Raw genomic sequence first — 21,395 nt, forward strand, 5'->3', positions numbered from 1 at the left:
TTGTACTTGTTTCATTAATAAAAATCGTTTAAATCAGTTTTGGACCGACTGCTTACAGTTTAATCAGATTAATTAAAAATGTGTTGTTTATGGACAAATTATTGTAAACAAGGGCCAGCGCTGTAAATAACATTGAGCAATTTAAGTTGAAAATGAAAAGAAGATGGTGTTTTACAGTATTTAAACTGTCAAACAGGCACAATAGATTTCAGACTGGGGGTTGAAAGCCATGTCATTAAAACCATCACACAGTTTCAGAGGGTTTATTTAGCTTCCGTTACATCTCCAGACATAAATACAAATATTAAAGGATGCTATGGGGACTTCGTAAATAGAACAGAAACACAAATTTAATATATCTAAATATTTAAATATGTATAAACATACAGATGTATGCACATTTTCAGCAGTTCAATGCAAAACAGAAAAGATCCATAATGACACGATTCATGTAAATTTACAGGCATTTCTAAGATGTACTATTCTCGTTTGCCTAACATGAATACTTATCATGAATATGGTAATGTTTAAGACCACATGATCTGCTTCTCCAGTTTATAGTAACATTCTGAAGAAATAAGGGATTTGTTTTTAGCTACAATATGAATATACCATCTTCCATAAAGTCTTATTCTGTCCACCAAGCCAGAACACAGAGGAAAAATAATTTTATCACAACAATCCACTGAAAAACAATCAGAAAAGTGGAAGAATACTTTCAAATTAGCAGGTTAATGTCAAAGAGCAACATTCTTTTTCTTTAACCGTTACCTAAAATGTCACACAAAGAAACTGCAAATATAAAATAAGCACCGATCCACAATATATTACACTTTGCAATCGTAGAATATACAATTTTGATACAATCATATTTGACTAAAGAATTCTCAAACTTTGTAATTTAGCATGATTCTATATCTTATATATGTAACAGTGGTAAACCAAATATATCTTAAAACCTCTGCACAACTGCAAACCGGGCAACAAAAGAACAACTTTATTAACCATTCTTCAAATCCTTTCCTTTCAGAAAAGCAATGATGGCGTGTCTGTATTATTAGATATTAGTTACTATACATTGAAAAATAAGTCAAGATATAGCAGAGAGATTACATGTTGGGTTAAAGATTTTTATGTATGGCATTGTGAATGCTACCAATATTGAAAAATACTTTTTATTTTTGATGCAGCCATCGATTTGTCATACAACTACATCTGAGCAACGCTTTACTTTTGCACCCATTCGTCATCGAGAGAAGAAAAGAAAATACAAACAGCCGGCCATATCTACAGTAACAGCATTCCATTTACATTAAAAAGGATTATTTTTGCATCTATGTGAAATAACATGATTAGAAACCATTAATTTACATTTGATTGTCATTACAAAATATCTATAAATCAAAGTTATCTATAAGGTATAAAAGCAGAACACATATTTCTAAAAAATACCATAACAAAGAAATCTGAGAATGCTGTATACCATTTGTGGCAAGGCCTTTTGAACAGTATGACACGCCAGTTCACATTATACTTTACTGTGTACGTATTTTGACATATGGCTACATGCCATGCCAAAATCTAGTTTACGAGTACAGCAAGTGAACGCAACATCACTGGCCCCTTTACAACTCGCTGTAGTAGCCGTGTAATAACTGCTGCCTTTATGAAACCTTACATTGTTCAGTTTCACTTTAGATTGCATCAGAAAGGCATTGATTTTAGCCTATAAATATTTAAAACATGGCTGTTAAATTACAACTGAATTGATTTACCACCTCTGTGACAAAGTGCATTATTTTTTAATGTCTTAAACAACAGCTGAACAGCACAAGGATCATAAGAGTAGCATTATTTTCTAAGGCTTTTACGCTTCTATCTTATGATGTTAATGAACTCGCGTTCACCCCCTCCTGTATATTGGCCACTATGTATTTACATCAGACGAATGAAAAAGTTTAAAGGTATACAATAATAATCTGATTTACAGCCTGTTAGTGTCCCCTCCCCATAAAACTGCCGCGCAGCGTCTGCACTGGCACTTTAATTAAGTGCAACAGGTCCCAGCTCTGCGAAAGTTGACACCACGTTGCTTTTAGGGCAAATGAACAAAAACAGTCATTTCTCCTGCAGTCTGACAAAAAGTCCAGTGTGTGAAAATAGCAGAATAAAATTCAAGCTCAAGCTCGCCCTCTAAATTTGAACAAAAGTGGGAAAGAGGCAAACGTTGGTGTCTCACAAGCCATTTGAAATAGTCCATGTCACTCCTTCCCGATTTTCACAGAGAACGGTCATTTCATCTTCCACGGATTTAGATGACACTTTGTTCTTTAGAACATTGAGACATTAAGAACCTAAAGACATTTTAAAACAGGGTTAAATTCAGAATCTCAAAAGTAAAAAAGAACAATTTACCATTTATACATGCAGATATTTAAGTCAGCATCAACTTTTTGTATTCTGTAAAGACAAAATAAATAATAGATGATAGTATTTGTGGCAACTAAATCCAGCATTTAGCCAGAATTTGCGGAATTTGACTGGATTGATAACACAGTAACAGCAGTACTGGTGTAATGGTGAGTCAACACTTCATTTCCTTCTCCAAAATCATCCCCACTGAGCTGTCGCAACGACTTACTGTTTCTCTCAACTGCATTAAAAATGGTAGCATCAGTATTAAAATGAATGGCTCGGGTTTAAACACTCAAAGTAAAAAGTCATTCTTCAATTTTGGTCTTTTCTGTATGTTACTGTGCCGACATAATATACAGAAAACAAACAACAACAATCTATCTAACGTAGCAAACAAGGGGTAGGTGATATAAAAAGTGGAAAATGCTTACCGAATCATCCATAATAGAAGAAGGATCAAAGTAGTCTGGCTTTAGTTCGGTCCTTTCTCTTCGGTTCTTAGATGCCGGCTAAAAAGTAACAGCTCAGTTAGAAAAATGCACCACAAAATTAAAGAGAAATATGGTACAAAAGGGTAATTTAGGCTTTGTCATTAGAAAAAAAATGGGAAGCAAAATACAAAAAAAAAAAAATTGACAGTATCAACAAAATGAAGCCATGCACCAACATAAAATCATACTTCAGTGGTCAAACAGACATCAGTTCTTATACAGACTGTCTTTAAGGGACTAAATGGTTGTGGAGCTTTTAAACATTTACTGTAAATATTTCTGTCTGTTGGCAGTTCTTTAACAGGACCACAAAATACAGATTGATATTTTATTAAGTACCAAATCGATGTCCATCGTGTCAAAATCCATTCCCTCATTGATGTCTTCCAAGCGGTCCTCTGATGACATCATCACATCCTCCACAATTGGTTCCTCGTCATCCTCCATTAATCCGGAGCCTCGACGACTGCGGAGTGCCCAAAGAGGTTTGTTACTAAGATTGTTTTTACTTTTTTGGCCCACCGCCCATTAACAAACTTTTTAATCCTATAAGTGCCACAAAAGGAGAAGGTCGGTCTTACATTGCTTGCTGCATGTGGCTCCTCATCTTAGCGTAGTGCATGCTAACCCGCTCTTGGTGCTGACGGGCTTCTGTTTGTTGCCTCTGTGTCAACATCCAAGTAACTTGGGTGCTGTGGGATAAAGGATAGTCGAAATAACTTCATAATGCACACAGTTCCACTAAAGTGGTACAAGATATTCTGGAGAAAATATTCATCACAAGGGAAGTCGATGTAGAAAGGTTTCTGTACTTGTAGTCAATGGCAGTTTGGTGTTGATGGTGTGGCTGCTGCTGGGGAGGCAGAGGCTGATGAGGGTGCTGCTCTGCTGGCATGGTGAAAGAGGCTGCGTAGTTGTCATCTGGCCTCATCTTCTTTGGATCCCTCAGTACAGTGGAAGTGAGTTGGGGCGAATGCATCATGACGGGCGTCGGAACACTCTGCTCACGGTTCATCCAAACCGCATCAGTGCTGCTGCAGCTGTTCTCCTCTGCAAACAGAAAGTCATGAGTCAGGACGTCTCCGGGAACAAGGGTCTTTTTTGGATGATTCTTTCCTCGACCCTTCTATTTCAACAGGAGGACCCAGGGGCCAATCAAAGCTCCAGGAGAAATATTTTACCCCCCAAAAAACAGCTGTGGGGTGGAGCTTTCAAATTCCCACCTACTTATTTCTACCTTTCTGTCTCAGTTGTCCAATATTTAATCTCCACCGTGGCTCATAAAATCTGTGACCTTCAATGTTTATGTTGATGCATTTAGCAGATGCTTTTATCTGAACCGACTTACAAATGAGGATATAACATTACAGCTAACAATAAGCTGTGGAGTGTGGAGATAGAGTGCAGGCATAGAGGGAAGTACAGAAAGAGAAAGTACAGTAGAGGGGGAGGGAGGTACAGGGTAAGTGATAGGGTAGGAGACGCTCTCTGAAGAGCTGGGTCTTCAACAGTTTCTTGGAGATAGATAGGGATGCCCCTGTTCTGGTAGAACTTGGTAGGTGGAATGACAACCTTCAAGTTGTATGACAGTAAAATTGTTGTTAATACAACACTTTAACTCATGAATTCGAGCCCATTTCAAGAACACATTGAACACACTGAGAACATATGACAGTCAGTGGGGTTACATTTGCACTGAAAGGATCAGATAATTGGCTAAATTACAATAAGAATGAGTTGAGCAAGGGTAATTATCCTTGGATATATGGCAATGAATGATTCAGATCATAGGCACAAAGCATGTCATATTCCGGTATGATAGGTGGCGCTGTACCCATTTCAACCATTACGTATAGAGCCACTTCCGGTTGACCCTTTCAACAGCAAACTCAGGCATTCGAGAAAATGGCGAATGAAGAGCAAGATGAAGGTACGTCCCTCTATATTTTGTCTGTGATGAGCTGCTTATTTCACAAACGACGCACTTTCAATCGCTGTGTTTTTCTTTCTGACGGCGACTACAACAGTAATATCGTCTCTTCCGACTTCCGGTTCCCAACCCCGGGAAAAAAATCTCCAGCATGCGCAGAACGCAAAGTCTAATTCACCACGTGCTTCACCGTCTACGAGCAGGTTTAATTTGACTTTCAGGGTCTTAATCCGATTGCGAGTAACTCGATTTGATCCAATTTCTTGTCAGATTAAGGTGTCTACATGGACTTAATAACTCAATCTTATTGTAATTTAGCCAATTATCCAATCCTTTCAGGGCCATGTAACCCCACTGAGTGAGAAGAGGGAGCAGTAATTTCAGTTTCACAACGTTGACGTTCAAAGGCACAACTAAAAACATCCACAGCCCATGGAAATGTATTACATTAACAGATTATGAGTGATGTTGAAGTGATGGTGAATGAAGTGATGCCCCTGAGGCCATTTTACTGCTCTGTGTAGCGTGCTTCCTGCAGGCTGACACAGCAGCAAGGACGTCACACTTCAGTCAGCTTAATTTGGCTCGTACACCCTGTACTTTAGACCTCAATGAAAATGCAGAGGACCCAGGGCTGAAATAATGTTTTACTTCCATAAAAAAAAAAGCCCCATAGCAATTAAGTGCTGTGTCTGGCACACATCGTTGCATGCTTGTGAAGAAGTAGATTGCTGACCTTCAGGCAATTTTCTTTTGCTGGCAGTGGCTGGCTTGGACTTTTTACTCCTGACGGTGGACCCTCGACTGCTTATCCCACTGATGACAGACATGGTGTCATCGTCCCCTCCAGCCTGCAGGGAGTTCCTGTATGAGATGAGAGGCAGCCAGCAGTCCTCTCTCTGTAGGGCCATCTGAAATGTCATGAATCGCTCCAGGTACATGTGACTGGAAAAGTTAAAATGACAGTCAACGTTAGTGTTTTCAGACTTCTACATAAAGACCAACATAACATTAGAGCTTGAGCCTCAAACTTACACTGTCCTTTTGTCCTGTCGAATCAGTTTGCTTGAGAACTCGCTCAGGATATCCAAAAATGCTAGATTATGCGGTGGACCTCCTTCTCCTTGAGGACTAGGCTCTTTAAAGGCAAACTCAATTCCATTCCTATGTCAAATACAAAAAAACATTGCTAACTTTGCTCATTAAAACACACAATGTCCCTTTGCTCTGAACAATCACTTACTTATGTAACATGGCAATCGCCTCCCTTGTCTTCAACTGATCCAAACCAAATGTCAACGAGAAGCGTCGGGCGAGTTCTTTTATGCCACAGAAGGCTGAGGATGAGCGGTCGAAATTGAAGCCAAGTTCAGACAGCATCTCATTGAATAACTGCAGGAGACAACAGAGCATGAATTTACAACACTTACAGCTTCACAGGCTAAGATGTCTGGAAATAATGGTCCAAGAAGATGCATGCCATCTTTTTTACATCACATGTTACAGCTCAATTAAATTCTTCTGGTTTTTTTTTGTTGTTTGAGATATTTGGGACTGGTATATACACAGTTTCTGTGCAGCAGCAATGAATCCCTGCACAGTCGTGCCTGTTTTCTGAGGAGAGCTGCTGTTTGCAATCCCTGCCCACAGCCTGAAAGTTGTGATACGTGTAATGCTTCAAAAAGACCTTGAACTCAAGAAGACACCGCACCAAAGGCTGTGGAAATTATTTGAGCTGTACCATGCACTGGAAAAGAGGATTTGGGGAGTCTCCATCTGTGCCAAGAACTTTACCTTTTGCAAGCTCAATACGAGTGTCTTTGCACATTGTATTTTGTCGATTTGCCTCGTTTTGCTCATGGTTTCCTTGATGATGTCTCCGTAATCGTTGTAATACTGGGAAGAAAGTACAAAAACTGTTAAAAGAAAAAAGGATGGGGGGGTGAAGGAACTCTTTACATCCCTGAATGGTTAACACCTACCCTCATGTACTGTTTGAAGATATCTGCTCCGGTGTCCATTTCAACAACATTGTATATGATTAATTTGCAATAGGCAGCAAGGAGGTTTCTTCGCTTGTGCAGGGCCTCGATTTTACTGGCTTCATCGTCTTGATTTCCATCTGCAGAAAAAAAAACAAGATGAAATGAATTTTAAGAAGAAAAAAAAATCTAAGTGATGGGGTTCACACAAAATTGGGTGACGGACTGTAACCTGTGCTGTTGTTGTCATCGTCCTGGTCAATGAAAACTTGATCAAGGATGAAGCTGAGCAGCTCTGCCTGCAGAGAGCTGTCTGGCATATAGACCAGACACTCCAGCTGTTCACGGCCAGATGACATAATCTGGTGACTGAAGATCAGTAGCAGATCACACAGTATGGTGAAAGCCTGGAATAAACAACATTTTACTTGTCAAAACTGATGGTCGAATTTTCAGCTGCAGTGAAGAAAAAGAAGCTCTGAATTCTGATTCGTCATCGTCCTACCTGCTCTTTGACTGCTGTGTTGATGCTGTTTATGTAACGCTGACACATTAAGCAGAAAGCTCTCATTTGCTTTCTCAGGGTCACCATATCACCCTGTTCGGAGAAAATGTTCAGTTAATGTCCTGCAAGTGAACATAGTTCAGTACTTTCAGAACAACAGGGTAACAATTAGGATCAATTGGGTATCAGACCTCTTGTTTATTAATGTAAAAAGTTGAGCAGTCAACCAAAACAGAGTGATGTTTACAACATATTTTTACGTTATTTTGGTTATTATCCCAGCCTGTTTAAAGGCTATACCTTTATTGAACTGCCATCTGAAACCTTTGCAAGATGCCACAGGATGATGTAATGGGTGCATTGCATTGCATGAACCACAATCTGAAGGGAACAAAACAAAGATTAGATGAACAACAATGTTCCATATAGTCAGTGTACTAGTACAGACTTCCGTAATAAGAAACTCAAAGAGTTTATATAAACTGTACTAAATGACTATTGCAAAGCTGTTTACAGTTTGATCGAGACACATTAGTAAACTGACACAGAATGTTTTCCATACACACTACGGTTAGAGCTGGACGAGGCCATGTTATTGCAATGCTGCCTGTGGCCCCACATACAAGCATGGGAGGGGAATCGATCTGTTGACCAAGTCTATTCATCTCAGCTGCAATAAGTGGCATAATGTCCCCCTTCAGCTGGTTAGCAACGGAAACTGGAGCATGCACAGTGCGCCTTGGCCAGTATGTCTCACTAAAGGTGTATCAGCAGGTGTTATTCAACTCTGAACCGTATTAATTGGGTGTGTTAGTCAGACTTTGATCATTTCTAACCTTTGATTTGCTATAATTTTAGTCAGACGAACATGTTTGAATTGATTTCGAAAGTCTATTTTTAGTTGGATGAACACAATAATTACATATTTATTCTAAAGTTATGTAGATGTGCTGAGTTTCTGTTCATCTATCTTTAGCTTGACTAATATATATTTAGTAATGGTTAAAATGATTATTTTAAACTGATCTGTATGCATCTTTTCTTTGAACTTCCTGTCTTAATTTTTTTTCCCCAGGGACATACTTATTTATCAAAATATAAATAAAATAAGTTCGAGAACACTTAACCCAATTTTCCAGTGACTTAATCAAAAGCAAACAAACTGCTGATTTTCTGGTTAAGCATTTAAGGAAGCTGCTGCCAAACTGAATGGCAGACTGCTGGCAGTGCTGTAATACCTGTTCTGGCATATCCCCGTTCTGTAGACCTGTGCTGAGGAGCCTGTAGTTGCTGCTGAAGAGATCCCACTTAGAGAGATCATGTGCACTGACAGTAGAAAAATGAACAAATACAAAAGAAAAGTATATTATGTCATTTGCATTCATACAAATGACATTCTTGACATCCTAATGCATATGAAAGCTGTAATTTAAATATTAAAGCACAATGGGAGATGACTAAATATTTCTCCTTTTCAACAGATTATATGGTGAAATGTTAAAGGAAAACTTTTGAGCTGCATTACTTGTGGAATGCGCTGATCTTCTTTAGAGTCGACAGAACCTGGTAGGTATCGTCCTCATCTGGTTCTTCACCCTGACAAACAAGAGATCAAACATATTCAACCTTGAATATTCACATTTGATCTGGAGCCTGTGAACATGCTCTGAGAGAATAAAAGCTAAGGAACCTCTTGCAGCACCTACCTCTTGCAAGAAGTCTTCCAGGAGTCTGTTGAACTTGTCTACCAGCTCATCCAGAAGTTGTGACCGGGCAATGTCCACACGGTTGAAGATGGAGAACTCCTCATTGCAGAGATAGTGGTAAGTAGTAGAGCAGGCCTCCAAGACTTCAGTGTCTGTGTGCTTATCCACAACCTCCCAGATTTGCCGCAGCAGAGCATCCAAATGCTAAATGCAGAAACATAACATTAATTCACTGATTCATCAAATCTAAAAAGGTATGTTAAAAACCCTTCAAGCAAGTAAAAGCTGGCAAACCTTTTCTAACCGGCCAGTTGTGTAGATGTCAAGATCAAAGTACTTTGGTATTTGTAGTAAATTGGTCACCTTATCAATATCAACACAGTACTATAAGAAGAAAAAAAAGTGGTTGAGTTCAATGGTTACAGTTCAAACTTGCCTAAATACGAGTCAACTCTGAGAAAATTACAGTGCAGAACAAAAGGAGTCACCTTCGCGAGTAACAGAGGCAAAGCGACAGCAAACATCTCTGTGACGCGTGTTCGGTCATCCAGCTGGGTTTTCTTCTCCTTTGCAGTCAGGACCTAATCCGTCCACAAAACCCCAACCACATTAACAACACAAAATCATTGGAGAAAAAGCTAATCCTCTCCCCTCCAGCACGGCAATCTGAGCTCACCCTCTTCCCTGTGCCTCTTCCTACAGGAGGGTGACATTCACAAGCCTGCCGAATGGCACAGAGCATAATCTCCACCAGAGCCGTCTCCTGCCGATCAGTCAGGGCTGAAAAGATAAATAAAAACAAATAAACACTAATAACAGACGCATCAAGTGGAGGAGAACAAGCTGAAAGGATAAAATAACAGCTATACAAAGAGGTTCCTTGTCCTTAAACATGGGCTAAAATTTAAACCAGTGGTTCTTTACCTTCCTCTCCCGGCATTGGCTCATCCAGCAAAAAGCTTATCATGGTCTCCCAGTCCTTCAGCAGCTCTGAGGCACACTCCCACAAGCTATCCACCAAGTAGGCTCCATGTTCATGGAGCTGTAAAACCATGAAGAAGTAACAAGTTCAACACAAAGCAGATACCTCAGATAGTATCCAAAACTAAAATAAGCCTAGAAAATACAACTTTAAATCAAATATAAAGTAACTTAAGATGAACCTGATTAACACAATTGCTTGGTCACCTCACTCTCCAAGAAGAAGAAGACAGTAGTCTTTATAAGGCTGCCGTTGAGGCTCTGCCTGCCCCTCCTGGGTAATCCCTCATCCTCGGGACCTCGATGGCTGAAGAGCCTTCAATTACCACAGAAAAAAGGCTGTTAAAGGTAAACTGGTGGAATAAATATTTGAAGTCCTTCTGGAGAGCTCCAAGGTGGGTCAAACATGATCAAAATGTTGTTATGTTAATAGCTAACCTGGCCAATACATTAGCATATCCCTTTTGTTTAGAGTACGAAACAATCACTGCAGCACTGCAACACGAGCGCAGCGGCTATCTTTCAGAGGGGGGGGGGGGCGATATAAGCCCCTCAGGGAGACCCTTCCAGCAAACAGAGTTTAATAAAGTGGTAAAAGGACAGAATATTCCTGCAAGTCCATCTGTGAGTAATTGAAGAGCCTCTCCATGCACTACGGTAATCAATACGGCACATAGATTCTTTAGAAGTTTCCATCATTGGCTCTAATCTTTTGTTGGATAAAGCATTACTCACTTCTTAAAGAGAAATTCTCCTGCAGAAACGGCAATGGGTCGGTGTGCCGAGTAAACCAGATGATATACGCTCTCACAGTCCTCTGCTGTCAGCACCTCATCACTGCTCCTGTCAGATGAAATGCCAACATTTATTTTTTTTTTTCTTAAATATAGTCCAGTTTAATAAACTACAGATTAAAAATTCATCAGAAATATAAAATGAAACAAAATTCTTCCAGAAAGGTTTGGATGCTGCACATAATGGAAATAAAAACAGAATACAACGACTTGCAAATCTCACAAACAAATGTTTTATTTACACCAGAGCACAGAAAATGTATGAAATATTAAAAGTGAGACATTTGATGGCAGCAATGTGTCTCTAAAAAGTTGGGACAAGGAAACAAAAGGAAAGTTAAGTGGAACTAAAAAGAAACAGCTTAAGGAACATGTAACTCATTTGTTCAATTGACAACAGATCACGAACATGATTGGGTATAAAAACAAGAGCACCTCAGAGAGGCCGAGTCTCTCATCGTGCTAAACTGCATCTATTACGAAAGCGTGGCTTTGTAGTGGGAATGGGACATTTCTCTTCCAAAGGTCCAGTAACTGTCCTCCAGATGTTTTTGGACCGTAGTTTAAAGAAGAGCGGACTCTAAAAAGTGGTAAACGTGTCCCTACGGTCCCGACATATTTGAGACTCGATTCTGCCAAACTCAAGATGAGCCATTTTTTACGAAAAGGTTTAAATGTCTCACTTTTGACCTTTGATATGATTTCTATGTTCGGTCGTGAATAAAATATTTGTTTGTGAGATTTAGAAATAGTTGCATTCAGTTTTTCACATTTTACACAGCATCACAACTTTCTTTTAGACTGAAACTCTGAAGATTTGTCTTCATCAAGATGGCTTTCAGTTTTATGTTTGGGAATCATTTTCCATTTGAGCGGAGGGAAAGTTACTCACTGTAAGACGAGGGTCAGAAGTTTAATAGCTTGCACTGCAACATCATATTCCTTGTCCAGAGTCATAGACACAATGCGATCCTGTTGGAAATGATGTGAAATGTTTCAGATATGATCTCAGGAATAAACATTAATGTTCATTTACAATTAAAAAGAAGTTAAATAAAAGAAGCTATTTACAGTTTTTTAGTTATATATAACAGCATATAACCAAGCAAAAAGTGTGCATTTCCATCTGTGAGATGATTAACAAGAAGCCCATCACTGATAAAAGAGGGATGCAGCTGCTGGCACACCTTAAAGCGACTAGTGAAGAGCTCCAGTCGTGAGCCGAGATCTCTGCTGTAGAATAAGCCTTGCAGGGCAGTAAGGCACTTCAGCCGGACCTCTCCTTGCTGCAAATAAAGTAAAAATGCATTTCATGTTTACAATGTTTGAATGTCACAAGTTTTATTTCATCGTGTGTCCCTCTGAACAACACATGATGATATGCAGCACCGGTATGGCATGTCAGAATAATATATTTGCCTTTGTGAGCTGTTGACTGAAACTCTTGGTTGATGGACATCCATACTAAAAATTGTGAGAGTTTAGCTAAAAGTCTTACACCAAAGCAAGAGTGTACAGAGTGCCAAGAAACTAAGACGTTGTCTTGCATCAACAGAGCAAAGATGTAGGTGAAATAGCCAAAAACACCAGAAAGTGTCCTACCGAAAACCCATGTCGCAAACGTGGAAACAAAGCCGAATAACTCAGCCATAAATAAAACAAGCACTGAGGCTGGAAAAAGCGCCGCAGAGCCAAGTGTCTGTGGGCAATACCGATAGCAACAACAGGAACCTTTTAGTTTCTATAACTGTTGGAGGAAACACCGTCAATTTTTTTTGTGTCACCGCCACAGAAAGTGAGGACGATTTCGTAGGGATTTTTTTAGGTTTTACTACGGACTAAGGACTTTCCCAATCACACGGGAAACCGTAGTATGACTGTACTGTGATTCTTTTTCGCTACACTGACTAGCGCACGAGTTATCAGTTACACATACAACATCAATATGATACCTTATATTGACAGACATGTTATTTTCCTAATCATGTTCACTTAAATAACTCGTGCAGATTGAGACAAAAACTGTCTCTATGTGGGTCAGCTGATGAGAAACAGAAATAAATCAAATACAATCTAAAATGAGTCTGAAACATTGCAAAATGAGGAAAACTTTTCTTCCGTTACCTCACCTTGTCATGCATTGTCCAGCCAACATACTTCAAGTAACTGTCATTGAGGAAGGCATCGCTGTACAGCTTCATCCATACTCCAATCTCCTCGATACAAATAGCTCGGATTTCAGCGATGGCATCACTGAAAAACACAACAAGTGATTTCAGGCTCTTATTAAGCCCTCGTGTAAACAGAACCGTTCAAATCTCTTAGATATTAAACCATAGACTTATACTGCTGTTGACAATAATTTCACACTAGAGGGTGCCAAAATACCAGGAATGAACATTTAAAAAGTCGCTTTTGTTGTAAGACTCAAATGAGACCGGAGACCGGTTGAAATATTCGTGAAATATTCAAGTCAACATACAGTACGAGTCAGTCGAGGAACTCACGTACCGATATCTGTGAACAAACACTCCCTTGAAAATTGCGTTCATCATGTTTTCAATCTCATCTTGATTTTCTTGAAGCTGAAAGATGAACAGAAATGTATAATTTTATAAGAAGATTTCCTTATTGCTTTTCTTATATTTCTTTAGTTCTTTATCATTTCTATGGACTGAAGCACGACTCGCTCTACAGCAGGCGGTATTCCCTGCTTTACTGACCTATTCCCTCTGTAAAGGTGCAACTTTAAAATGCCTTAAAAACGATCAGAAACAACGCATCCTGTAGTTAAAAGTTAAAATGGACAAATATGGGAATTTACAGCACTGGATGTTTTCTGTGAAATTCATTCAGTATAAATTGAAATGCCCACGTTCACAAAAAAAAAAAATCAATTGGAAAGTTGCCAACAAATTCCCACTAGAAGAGTGATTTACTGAACAGGAAGTGCAAAGAGAATGATTTACTAACTCAGTGGTGTCATTCTTACGCAATGCAGTCTGTGACTAATATGAGGGGCATCAGAGGGAAAGTGTCAGTCATTGAGATATTAGATGAGAGAATATTACAGCCTCAGATGCTGAAGCAGCTGTCGGAGAGAGAGCGTTTACTCGCAGCAACCAATAATCTGTGGCTGTGCTGAAAAACACAGAAAAAAAAACTGTTGCTGTATTATGCAAATTGAGTCATTTTGAGGAGTTTTATGATAGCAATACAGAAGGAATAGGTATGTTTTATGGGTTTCAATTCTTTTAATCGGTGTCTTACAGCAGCAAAAACGAGTCGATCGAGTTGGGAGACAAATACAAGTAGAGGAGAGAGAGCACAGAGGCCCTGAGGAGGCAGATGAGGCTGAGACTGAGGACAGGTGAGAGCAATTAAGAGGAAGAGAGAGAGAGACTTAGGAGTGAAAGAGTGGAAGAAAGAGAAGAAGTCTTCATGCGCTTTTTATACTGCATGATGCAGAAATACATTGTTTAAAGACAGAGTCCTGCACTGAAAATGTTAAGTAAAAGGTACCAAAGTGTTACTCTCAAAATATACCTGCCAAAGTACTACAAGTTAAAGAGGTCATTGTGCTCACTGGACATTTATTTTAACTAACTTATATTGTTTGTATTGCCTCGCATACAAGTTACTACAACTGTGACATAAATATATTTGAGCAAAATCTATGATATTTTAGGGTTATTGCCAGTGGAGTCGTGTTTTTCTCACCTCTTTCCGTTTCTGTAACAGAAGTTCCAGCCTATCGTTGGCTCTTTTTGCAATGACTTTGTTCCTTTCTGCCTCATACTGCCTCTGTGTGTTGTCCATGTTGATGCTCAGGTTCAGAGCGACGTTTACCAAGGCGGTCATCAACTTCATAGCTGGTAAAGACAATAAAAGTGATTGAATACATGTCTGAAGGAACAACCCCCTGCAGGAGCATGCAGACGTACATGCAGCAGAAATCCAACTGACCTGCGAGTGTGCTTGTATGCCTGAATGCCCTGACCTGCGAGTCGGACAGGCCGGTGAGCAGTGAGATGATCGTGTCCATCATATACTCGTCGTAAATGATGCTGTACTGACATTGTCGCACAAGGACTGCGATGAAGTCACAGAAGTTTATCCTGAATTTCTTCCACTGTGGTCCTGAGAGTGTCAGTGGATAGTCACCACTGTCCTGTTTGATGACATCAGAGACAATCAGATTCAGCTCAGGAGTATCGCACGAGTCCCATGTTCTTATCTGGAGACGTTACAGGTTTTTAGTTTAGAAACGTCAAACAAATATCAAAACTCAGCCTGCGTCACCTCATCAAACTCCTCTGTCATTTTTCGGATGATTTCGGAGTTCTGCATATGTCTGAACATCTCTCCACTCACAGCACCTGGAAGTACAATCGCACGATTTCAGAAACATTCTGCATCCGGCTTTGCTTCCAGGCAACCAAACTGCTGCACATGTCATGTCAGATAACTACCTTTACAGCCAGAGCACTGGATAAAGAAGTTGATCAACTCCAAAAGAGCAACGTCCCTGTCCTGTTTGTAGGCCTCGATCCAGTCATCAACAACAGACTGGAAATAAAACACAACATTTCAGACAGAAATAAGTGTCAAACTCAAACACCATTGCTGAAAGACTTGACCCATTATAGATAAATCAACATTTAAAACAATGTAGCCCGCAGGTGACGCACGAGCTTTGACAATGGGATGAAAATAAGAGGAAAGCACACTGCAACGCACCCACCTGTGTTGCACTCTTCCCCATTTTAACCACCTCAAAAAGGGTCATATTCTCCATCCCGTTCTCCTGGTGATGGCCATTCTCCCAGCCAAAGACAGGGACCCTGCCTGCTCCCCCACCTTTGGCCTTGTCTCCCAGCGCCTTCTTTCCCCTCTTGGCTGCCTGTTGAGGAGAAAGATGTTGAGTGGAAAATGAAAGCGTTATTGTGTTATGACAGCTCTCAACACAGCAGTGACACCATAGACTGAGAATCATATCCGATTACTGCAAGTCAAAAACTAAGTCCCAATGTTGAACAAAATCAGATTACAGACATGTTATCCTAACAGTCATGCAGTATCAACTTGTATTCTGATAAAAACAGAGCTGCAGCATCTATTACACAATCCTTTTGATGCACTGGAAACCAGATGAGGGTGTTATATTGACTTCCACCCACTGCGTACTGGGTGCAATGTAAGCCTGCATGGCCCTTGCTGCACAAAAAAAGGTATAGAAATAGAAAAATAAAAATCGAGAAACATACCATGCCCTTTCCTGTCTTTGCATTTTTCCCATCAGGTTCCTCAAAGTCAGTATCTGAAGACAACTGAGATTCTGCCTCTCTGCACATAACAAATACAATCATTTCAACCACAAAGGAAAGTTGAAACAAGCAAATATAGAGGGAAACTAGTTGTAGATGTAAACAAACTGAAACATTCACAGATATGTGTGACTGATGACATACGTCGGTGGTTAACTCACTGAGGAAACTGAAAGTCTGCATGCAAATCCTGCGCTGCTATCATTTCTTCAACATTTTCTGGAATTTCTGAAGTCGGCGTTGAACTGTTCTGGTCCCCTGAAAATGCCTGGAACTGAAAACAAGTCTGATAAATGTAATGACGAATCATTAACACTCATGCAGAGCTGAAGACCCTCTGAGAGGAAAAGGGACAATAACATCCAACACTTTTTTGTTCATTTAGAGGAGTAGAAAATGGGATTAAATTTGTGAAAATGGGAAGCTAATTACTGATACTTACATTCAATCATTTTATCAAGTTTTATCGTTACTTTTTTCATTCTAGTTCAAGTCATTTATGTTTTTATTTTCCACATTCCTAAAGAGTCCTGTTTGTTTTTAGAGCCAGAGAGAGCACATCACACCCCCATACCCTTTTTACAGTTGCCTTCAGATAATTAACCTTCCTGCAACCTGGAGTAATGTAGATGCATTATGTTAGCTAAGCAGTGAAAAAGGGCTCCTACAGCCCTGAGTATCTTGGACTGGAATCAACAAGCTTTTGGCAAGACAGCATATCTTAATCAGCAGCCTGTGAAATCTCTCACAAAGATCTCAGCAACAACAATGCTACCATAGTAATGAGCATGCAGCAATATTATGTTTTATAAAACATAATTTGATCAACGCCATCCACTTCCACTGCAGACTTCCAGAGTGAAAAGTAGTGAATATTTCTGTTTATTTGGGTATTTCTTGCATTCTTTTTTCTGCCTCAGTTATCTCACATTTAGTATTCACCAGATAAAAAAAAAAGAGTATTTAAGGCAAGACAAAGCTAATCCATCACAAGCTGTAATATTAAAAACAGATCGACAACAATTAAGCTCAAACAAGCCAACAATGCCACCCAGCCATGTATCTGACAAGCAGCCAGATTACTGTTCATCACACATCTTCCCTCGCCAGAATTGCAGAATTTTAGCTGCTTACATGAATCAGAGGAATATATAACAAAGAAGAAATTGATTCATTTAGTGAACAATCAAGCTGAAATAAGGCACCACTGGTAAACTAAAGGGCCCAGTTAACCATCTCATACTGTGGGCGTTTAGAAGCACAAACTGGAGTTACACACAGGATACATCCAGCAGCGCACGATGGAGGTCAGAGCGCCGCGCACCTACACTGTAACTGAAGTCTCAGGGGGAACCGCAGTCACTGGATGCTTGGTGGATTGATATTTTGCAGAGACACGGTGACAGAGAGTTGAGCACCACTGCCAACACCCGCATCGTTTTTCGTCTGGTGTTTTAACAAGCTTTTACCAGAGACAGCTTGGATTAACAGATACACAAATAGACAGTTACTACAGTCTGATTGAGTCTCTCCCCTCCCGCCGGAGTGCTCCCGCTGTGCCGATAGCTCGGCTAAATCCTTTGGCAGAACAGACCCATCATGAGAAAACATGTTGCACAATTGAACAATGTTAAACGACACGATGAGTTAGTCCACGGCTTGATGTTGACTGAAATATCCAAGTGTTCCTGCAGTGGGTCTTTGTGATTTGACTTCTAAGTAGTTTGGTTCTGTTTAAACAAAATCTGCTTTGTTTGCACCAATAGTACGGTTCATTTCAGCTCATCTGGGACCTTTAAATCTGAGATTTTAGGAGACACGTCCCCTGCATCTCAGAGCACAGAACACTGCTTATTTTCTTGTTAGTTTGAAAGCAAATTTTATTTGCTTGATGATCATTTGAATCCTTCATGTTTGGCTGGATGGTTAATAATATTTTTTTTTGTTTCGAGGACAAACTTGGAACGTCGATTCCTTTCTGCTTTTCTTGGACTTTACATTGCCCAGTGGGAACAGTTGCTGCTGCCTGTAAACACAACATTAAAAGTCAGCTCTTCAGTCAGCTGAGAAGACGTGGAACACAAAACGTGAGATACGGTGGCTGCGCAAGCTCGCCCAAAAGGTGCGCTGACAAAAAAAAAAAAATGCAGTAAATCAAAGCCATAAAGCATTGATCTCAGATTGTTTCACAGTAGTTATGCTCAAAAACTCAAATAAAAACACCAGCAACACATAGAAATATGCAAAGTTGACAGAGTTTGTGTGAATGCGGCTGAAGCGCACTTCCTGATTTAACTGTATGTGTAGGCAGCTGATGAGTGACACTTCAAACTACTTAATTAGCCCAATATACCCTGTACCTTGTACCTTAGTGGAAATATCAGGGGCCACAATACCATGAGCCCATTGTAAGAAGCACCTGGCCATTTTAGTTTTGGATGCTTTTTGTCAAAAATCATCTTTTTCTTCTTTCCACATGCTTTTCTTGGTTTCTTGGTTTCTTTTTAGTACAATTCTCTTTGAAAAACAGCCCAATGTCTCATTACTAGAAAGGCAAAAGTCATATCAAAGCTGCATGTCATGGCCTATAAATTATTAGCAAAGTCTTAGTTATGATGGCTGAATTCCATTTAGCTACTTCCATTTCAGTGACTCAAAGCTTTTCACTGAATAAAAAGAATTGAAGCTCTTATGTTGAATGAAATAAAACTGTTTTAAATGGTCTTGTTTTATAAAAGTCCTCTTTGCAAACTGCTGCTTGAAGAAAGAAAGTAATCCCTAAACATGTTCACATCACATTAGAGAAAACATATCGTCTATCCAAGTAACTTAAAGACTACGTCTGTAAAATGCATTTGGCTACACTTACATGTATGGAGATACATGCTGGAAGCAGCAGTGTCTTGAACGTTAATTCACACAGTCCACGGCGTCGGACACGCGTGCTGTTAGAAGGACGGTCGACCTGCAGCCGCAGCTCGACTGAACTGTGCATGTAAACCGTGCTGACTGAGCACTCCTTAAACAAATGACTGGAATCCATCAGAGCTAGAAACTCTCATCCCAACACCAACACTGCTAAATGGTGAAAATGTTTGTAAAAGGGCCAAGTCAGCAGAGGACGAGCCTGAAATCAAGTTCAATGACTAAGTTTTGGGTGGAAAGCAGTCACAGTAACTGATGCGGTACACTTCCACTGGAAATATTACTTCTGTGCACACGGAGAGCACTGTGGGAGCATGCTCAGATGTCAAAAACCACACCTTTTCTTTTATCCTCTCATTAAGCAAATCAGCTAATGACATTCCTTAAACTGTAGACATGAGTAATTCACCTTCTGGGCCAACAGTAAATAAATAGTACTTTTACTGCGTCTTATGATATTAGCATGGTTGAGTTATTATTCAACACACTGACTAAGATAATGTAAACTATACAACAATACTCCTGCCATCATAGATCATTCAAACTGCAGGGAGGAAGAAGGGAAAACAGATTCATCTCGTCATCTTTAATGGTCCATCTAAGGAGATGAACATGAGTTTGACAGCTTTATATGCATATGTGACGCCATCACACTACTGTAGTAATGCGAGGGAATCCCAATGGTTGGGTTTAGATAGTCCACTTAGTATAATTAAGACTGTTTGTAAAGTTACGTCATTGAATTTGAGAAAAACAAGTGCTTTGCACCATTATTACCTAATTTGTCTATCAAAAGTAATGTTGTTAGTAAACTTTAACAAGACTTTGGGCGTTTAAACTGGTCAATCACTTCAGTTCTGACAGGCGCAGTTGCATACTTCCGAAATACAACACAGGTACAGATATTTGGGAGGCTGGTGGCGATCCCTGCAAGTCTCATGTCCGACTGACGTGCTGTCTTAGCTATGACGGCCAAGCAGCTCTCTGACCAAGGCGACCCAACGTTAGATAAGAGACGTTAACCCGAGACATTAAGGCTCTGACTTTCAAGCTATCTTAAGGAGATTTTCTTAGCTAATTTATCAGCACAGAGCTATGAATGTCCAGATGAGGATTCTGTTCAGCACGTTGATATATTATAAACATCACAGTAGCTGCTAGCTTGGTTAGCATTACCGTTAGCAGTAGATGTCTGACAAGACACTTAGCATACCCAAAACCAGCTGGAACACCAGGGCATAATTGTTGATTACGTTTAATTTGAAGTTATACTGATAAAGAAGTATTTATACGATAATAGCTACTGATGACACTGCTCTCAAGTGTCTGGTCAGTTAGCAAGTACAGCTGCATCAATTACAAACTCCCTGGATGTTAACGTTAGCTATCCGCCATTTTACAACTTACCTCGTTTTAATTCAAAGACGGACAGAGACCAAACAACCCAAACGTTGCGGGCTTTGCACAAAGAATGTTTTTGCTAATTTCCTGTACAAATAGTAATTTTTATCCACTTTAAAAAGAATGGTTTTATTTTTTTTTTAGCTACCGTTAAGAAGCTCCTTGGTGGCTAATATAGCAAGAAGGTACAGAGTGTATTTTCGTCTTTATGCATGCAGCACACACACCACCTGTCGGCGGTACCGTGTACTGCAGAGACGAAGCGCCGCGTCCTGCCTGTCATCCAAGCGCTTTGATAGATCCCCATTCAGGGCACCCACCCCAAATAATTCCCTTTTCTAATCATAGACAGAAAATATTCACAGCACGACTGAGAAACAAGGGTAACAAACGACTTTTAGATCACTGACATTCAGATCTACTCAAGAGTGCCATGCGAGTCATTGTCCAATGTAACTAACACAAAAACAATCCTGCAAGGAGGAAAAAAAATAAAGTTTTGTTTTTAATTTGAAATACGATTTGAAAATAGCAAATAACAAGGAATGAGAAACAGTGCTGCTGAAGAGATGGTGGCTGATGGATGGAGTTGTAAGACATTTTAAAGTCTTGTCAGATGCCTCTGATTGAACAGGGGTGTCTGGTTGTTAGTTGGACCTCCTCCTTTTAATAAGATGTCTTAGTAGATATTAAGAAAAAAAAAAGTTTTATTTTACTGTTGCACACTTAAAGGACCACTAAAAGGAACCTGTTCCTTATCTGGTGTGACCCCCTTGTCCAGCAATAAGTGTAGCTAACCATTAACTTTAGATGAGTCCTGCACATCATCTTGGAAGAATTTTAACACGTTCCTCCAATCTGAAGAACTTCAACTCTGGTATGTTGGTTAGTTCTCTCACATGAAGGGCTTATGTCAAGTTGTTCCACATCATTTCAGT

General features: G+C 39.8%; 1 protein-coding gene across 3 annotated transcripts; it reads right to left on the bottom strand.

Annotated features, from left to right (window-relative positions):
• Positions 1–247: 247 nt before the first annotated feature.
• On the bottom strand, positions 248–20,679 carry stag2a (STAG2 cohesin complex component a). 3 transcript variants are annotated; one of them, XM_075487914.1, is made up of 34 exons: positions 20,464–20,679; positions 16,293–16,405; positions 16,072–16,150; positions 15,549–15,707; positions 15,277–15,373; positions 15,107–15,183; positions 14,771–14,975; positions 14,525–14,676; positions 13,316–13,389; positions 12,934–13,057; positions 11,992–12,090; positions 11,697–11,776; positions 10,746–10,853; positions 10,218–10,326; positions 9,954–10,071; positions 9,706–9,809; positions 9,518–9,610; positions 9,324–9,413; positions 9,030–9,233; positions 8,849–8,919; positions 8,562–8,649; positions 7,624–7,704; positions 7,324–7,416; positions 7,051–7,225; positions 6,819–6,958; positions 6,631–6,732; positions 6,080–6,228; positions 5,872–6,000; positions 5,573–5,781; positions 3,719–3,956; positions 3,488–3,598; positions 3,246–3,372; positions 2,847–2,924; positions 248–2,354 (listed from the first exon to the last, which is right to left on the bottom strand). In XM_075487914.1, exons 2-34 carry the CDS (start codon positions 16,334–16,336, stop codon positions 2,331–2,333), a joined length of 3,831 nt encoding a protein of 1,276 aa, XP_075344029.1. In that variant the 5' UTR covers positions 16,337–16,405; positions 20,464–20,679; the 3' UTR covers positions 248–2,330. The 3 variants fall into 3 exon arrangements, with proteins under 3 accessions (XP_075344029.1, XP_075344028.1, XP_075344027.1); XM_075487913.1 differs by having other exon boundaries at positions 16,293–18,157; XM_075487912.1 differs by lacking the exon at positions 20,464–20,679 and adding an exon at positions 19,001–20,454.
• Between the last annotated feature and the right edge of the window lie 716 nt (positions 20,680–21,395).

The sequence above is a fragment of the Odontesthes bonariensis genome, chromosome 16 (assembly GCF_027942865.1).
Source record: "Odontesthes bonariensis isolate fOdoBon6 chromosome 16, fOdoBon6.hap1, whole genome shotgun sequence".
Classification (NCBI taxonomy): Eukaryota; Metazoa; Chordata; class Actinopteri; order Atheriniformes; family Atherinopsidae; genus Odontesthes; species Odontesthes bonariensis.

Excerpts from the sequence above, each read along its gene's own strand:
- stag2a (XM_075487912.1), bottom strand. The coding sequence starts at position 19,174 with ATGGATTCCAGTCATTTGTTTAAGGAGTGCTCAGTCAGCACGGTTTAC. Across the intron at positions 15,374-15,548 it reads TGGGGAAGAGTGCAACACAG|TCTGTTGTTGATGACTGGAT; the intron begins GTGGGTGCGTTG and ends TTTTATTTCCAG. Across the intron at positions 9,234-9,323 it reads CAACTGGCCGGTTAGAAAAG|CATTTGGATGCTCTGCTGCG; the intron begins GTTTGCCAGCTT and ends TTCTGCATTTAG.